Source organism: Lathyrus oleraceus, chromosome 4 (genome assembly GCF_024323335.1).
Source record: "Lathyrus oleraceus cultivar Zhongwan6 chromosome 4, CAAS_Psat_ZW6_1.0, whole genome shotgun sequence".
NCBI lineage: Eukaryota > Viridiplantae > Streptophyta > Magnoliopsida > Fabales > Fabaceae > Lathyrus > Lathyrus oleraceus.
Genome location: NC_066582.1, coordinates 113,718,361 through 113,723,906, shown reverse-complemented (window position 1 = coordinate 113,723,906; position 5,546 = coordinate 113,718,361). Strand labels below are relative to the sequence as shown.

The following is a 5,546-nucleotide window of genomic DNA, read 5'->3' as shown; positions in this document are numbered from 1 at the left end:
TTAATTGAAATACACTGTCAGTGTAAAAGGGTGTTACACCATCAGTTAATTATAAATGTTGGATTTTAAAAGAAGTTTGACTTTTATTTTAAAAATCTATAAAGTAATACAAACGGGTGATGGTGATGAATCGACAGTGTAAAACTTTTTACACTGACAGTGTATAGTAATTAATCTCTATTTTTTAATTTATTTTAATTTAAAATTTGATTTTTTTAAACTAACTAATTATTATAATTTATTGAAGTTAATTTTTAAATATTAAAATATAAGTTAAATGTAAATTAATAAGCATTTAAAATGATCGTAATAAAGTTTTTCGTTTTATAAAAAACTAGTAAAGGACCCGTGCGTTCGCACGGGTCGCGCAAGTGCAATAATTTATTTTTTAAAAATTAAAATATAATATTTTTTTGTTTATATATATATATATATATATATATATATATATATATAAATATATATATATATATATATATATATATATATATATATATATATATATATATTATATATATATATAATAGTTGGATCAACGTACACAAATTTATTGGATAAGAGTTTTTTTTTAATGTAATGGATATTAAATGATCAATAAATGAGTTCAAAAAATTTCCACAAATAACTTTTTCCAGTTTGGGACATAATAAAGTAAAACATTATTAATTTATAGTAATATAATTTGCTTAATTTTTTTGTATACAATATTAAGGAAATAATCAAAAAATATAATACAAAAATATTTTTACAATTTATTGGTATATTGATATATAATAAATATTCCATTGATAATGTTATGAATAAACATTCCATTTATCATTGAGATTTTGGACATAAGAAATAAAAATATATTTATTTAGTAATGAATGAAATTTTCCAATCTGTTACTAATTTGAGGTATAAAAGCGCAAATATTAACCTTCATAATAAATGATTATTTAACCAAAATACATAAACCATGTAAAAGAAATACCAGAACCTCATTTGTGTTAAAATATAGTAATGAATACTACAAAATGTTGAAATTAATTGCAATTGATACAGTAAGGTTTAATGCAACAAAAGATATTGAAACAAAAGGTTCACAATTTTAGTTAAAATTGTGAGAAATAAGTCCAACAATAAAAATGATTTAACTTCGTACAATTCTTTGGTCCTTAAAAAACTGGGTTTATACAAAACCTGCCCGTAACCTTTTAGGAAGTGATGATTCATTACCCTGTAAAAAACAATTACATCCATATAAACAAATGTTAAAACATAATGTATATTTTATACAACTCATTCAATAAAATTCTAATAATAAACAATGACATTTGTTGATATAATATAACTAATGAAAAACTTACGTTCTATAAGTTTTCAAAAACTTCTTTGAACACGACGTTTGTTGTAGAATTCAATAGATGGTTATCCTTGTCATGGATTAATATCTTAAGCTCTTTTTTGCTTTTGACCCTTGATATTGCAACATATAGTTGACCATGACTAAATACACTTCTAGGCAAATACAATCCAACATAATCCAATGACTGACCTTGAGATTTGTTAATTGTCATAGCATAACATATAGTTATGGGAAATTGCCTTCTAGTCATTTTGAATGGCCACGGAGATTGTGTTGGAGTCATATCCATTCTTGGAATATAGATAACCCCTCCAATATTCTTTCCAGATATAATCTTTGTCTCGATAACGTGGTTTGTCAATCTTGTAACTATAAGCCTTGTTCCATTGCAGAGACCTTCAGGTTGATCAATGTTTCGAAGCAACATAATAGGGGTCCCAATCTTCAATTTAATCTTGTGGTTAGGTAGACCGGAAGTTGTAAGTGTATTCAAAAATTCCGGGGTCAAAACATCAAAAGCTTCATTTCCTTCACCGTCAAAAGTGTTACAGAATCTGAACTTGAATATTCCTTTTCTTCACCTTTGGGAAAATTTTTGAAATTTTATTATTATAAATCTATGTTAGTACATATAAATATATGAATGTATCTATAAATATGTTTACAATGGATAACGCATACCTGGTATGAATCCCAAAACGTATTGATTTATGATGTCAACCGTTTCAATTGTTCCTGCCAATATAGCTCTTGATTGCAAAAATTCTGGATTCTTGTAATTGTTAAGAAAATTCGGATATGTTTCACTAACAATGGCTTCTAGTGGATCATCATAGTTAGAAATTAAGAAATCATTTGGAATAGGAATAAAAAAAATTCTACACCATGCATGTAAAGAAAAATTGCACACTTTTAGTTGAAATAGATAAATTGCATGACATCATATTTCAAGTGATATATTAGAAACGTACCTACAATCAATATACTGTTTGATCTCATCAATATTCTGCGGCTGGTTGGAAGTTCCATCATCATTCGGTACAATGGCAGCGGTGATTCTGTCGTAACCTTTGTTGATGTACTTGAATAAGTACTTAATCGATGTACTTTGATTGCACCATTCCATGTTTATGTGAGCTTGGTACTTTGTCAACAACTTTGCATTGTATGGAACAACATTCCGGTTATCGACTTGAATTCCATTCTTAAGAACTGTATGTCCATTGTCCCTTCTTCTATATACCGGAAACCCATCTTGATCAACAATTGTTTCGGGCTGAAACTGTTTTGGAAAATATTTAGAACATTTTCCATCTTTCATGCACGGTGAAGATCGATTTGCAAATCCACACGAGCCATGAATCATGTGAGTTTTAACCAAATTATACAACTCTTCATTGGTATCTTGGTCAGGTATTTCAGCTGAAATAATGCGATCAATATCACTTGGAGTTGGATATTTGTTAGATGGATGGAGGAAAATTAAGATGTGAGCATGTGGTAATCCTCTCTTTTGAAACTCAATTGTATACATATCTATAAAAAATAAATATATAAAATATATACAATAGTCAACACACGAATGATAAATTTGAAAATAACAATACGATTAATTGAATATGGAATAAGTTACTCACATGCAAGAACTTTCCTCAATAGACTTTTCTTTGTGAGATCAGACAAAAGCTCATCAAATTTCATTTTAAAGACTCTTGAAATGATGTCAGGACGATCTGATGCTTTTAGATGAACAGAACCAAGCAAACGCTGAATTTCAGGCCAGTTGGGGTTACATGTGAATGTAATGAAAAGATCTGGAAATTCGACATAGCTGCATATTGCCATTCCGTCAAAGTATAGTTGATCCATATATCTACGACTACCAACGTATGAAGAAGGTAGCACAACCCTCTTACCTGTGTTTGACCCATGCGTTTCTCCATTTGAATTATATTCATTCAAATTGTGATACTTGCCAACCCTCAGTTTTGACTGATTCTTTCGAAGCCACCTAAGTCTTTCTGATTCCATCATTGTAAAACCATCTACCAAAAATTGTTGATAAAGTCTCCTTGATCGCAACAATGTTTGTGCTTCATTAGATCTTGATTGAATTCTAAAGGCCAACCACTCTCTTATTGTAAGTCGACTTCGCTTTGTTGCTTCTTCCCAAGGAATATCTTTATTATTCTGTTCTGACTGTGTTATGTCTGTGAAGTGGCGAATATTTGTCCCTTTATCACGGTGCCTCACATTAGGTCTATATCCATCCTCACCATATGGAAATAATAATGGGTACTGATATCCTAAATAACTGGTATGATACTCATCTATCCTTTGAAGTTCGCCACATTGTTTTTGCACTATAATGTCTCTTTTTTCTACAGTGTCGACATCTCCAACAATTAAAGCAGCTATTTCGGATACAGTTGGTTGATTATATATCCTTCCATCATTTCTTCGTTCAGATATTAAACGAAGTTTTAAATCAGAAACACCTTCTTCACAAAGTCTGTCCCTTGCCATGCGAAATGATTGTGCATGAACATTATGTTCATATAACATTTCAGATAGTTTTCTCACAATATTAACATCAACTCCACTTTTTGACCTATAATGAAAAGAGTTGAAATAGTTTATTGCAAGTTTCTTAAATAAATAAATTTAAAGTTTGGAAAATAATAGATATCTAACATGAATCCATGCATTCTGTTTTCAATTTCATTCTCAGTGTCATAAACATATAGTTGTGTAAATCGTGGATTTTGACCTGGCATCGGTAACATGCTTCCTATTCGGTGACATGATTGACCTTGGATACGAAAATTGGGAGGGCATCTACCGTTGTTAAATCGATTGTCCACTTTCGCACCGGGAGATGTAAATGCAAACATAACGTTGTACATTCGAATTTGTTGTTGGAATTTTTTTGATTCACATGATTCGTTGTCAAACAACAGATGTTGTAGAACTTTAGGAGCGGGTTTTAACAAAGGTAACTGAACTTTTCCTGATCCACAACACATGGAAAATTTAGGATTGGACGCATGACGACATTTGTTTTTCCTTTCCGAATACCACATATTTGCACCACAATATTGACATTCAATGACAGGATCCCCTATATCATAATACCCTCCTGATCATCAATAGTATTTAATTCATATGTTAAATGAGTTGTATTTCATAATAATAAAATATTATTTATAGTAAATCATTTTAAAATACCTGATGTAATTTCAAAAGTTTCCATAGCATCTGTTCCATTAGACATTTCATCTTCATCAAAACTTGAATTTGTTGCTGAACTGTAACCTTTTGACATAACATTTATTGTGTTAAGAATATTGTAATATTCTATGACATATCATAAACAAATTAACTCAAATGAAAAATAATTAAGAATATACCGTCAGATTCATCATTCATATTATCGTCTCCACTATCAGATGCAAAAAGCTCATTGAGTTGCAATTCTGGTATTGGATCTTGGTTTGATGTTGTTGCAGCAAATGTATTGTCAAACCTCTTAGATAAGTTAACTCCTAATTTGGTAATGTTTCTGCTTGATATCCTTTTTGATATGATATTATTATTGGTACTTGGCTTAGTCTTTAAGGACGAATGAAGTTGGCGACTTACTTCAACGTTGGCTATACCACGACCGTTATTTAGTATGTTTGGCGAAAGTTCGGATAGTGGTATCCTCAAAGCTGTTGAGTCATTACCGCGTCTTTTATCAAATGTACGGTTTTCTTTTAGAGCAGTTTTCAACCTCTTAGATTTCTTGTCATCAATAACACTCTTTCTATAAATTCTGGCTTTTGCAGCATTCTTCCTCCTCAAAATAGTTTTAAAATGTAATTCTTCATCTACCATTTTGAATATTTTCTATTATAGTACTCACTCAGGCTCTATAATTCAAAATGATCATACTTGATCATACATCTGAAAAAATTACACATATATAACAGATATTATATATCTTCATCATTATAAATAAAACAAAAGATATATAATTTTATAGTGAATAAAAATATCAAATGTTCACCTGATAAAAAACATAACTTACATTGCCATGGCTTTATTTGAATAAAGTTTTCTTACAGCTTTTCCTCATTCAACATGATAAGTTCATTTCTTGAATTTGGAACAATACTTGAAATGCTAATATATAATATATAAGGTACATGTTAAG

At 29.8% G+C, this 5,546-nt stretch overlaps 1 protein-coding gene across 1 annotated transcript; it reads right to left on the bottom strand.

Moving 5' to 3' along the window:
• Positions 1–1,352: 1,352 nt before the first annotated feature.
• On the bottom strand, positions 1,353–5,227 carry LOC127136273 (uncharacterized). The gene is made up of 7 exons (XM_051062856.1): positions 4,759–5,227; positions 4,577–4,663; positions 4,043–4,487; positions 2,986–3,959; positions 2,320–2,884; positions 2,030–2,226; positions 1,353–1,876 (listed from the first exon to the last, which is right to left on the bottom strand). Exons 1-7 carry the CDS (start codon positions 5,225–5,227, stop codon positions 1,353–1,355), a joined length of 3,261 nt encoding a protein of 1,086 aa, XP_050918813.1.
• Between the last annotated feature and the right edge of the window lie 319 nt (positions 5,228–5,546).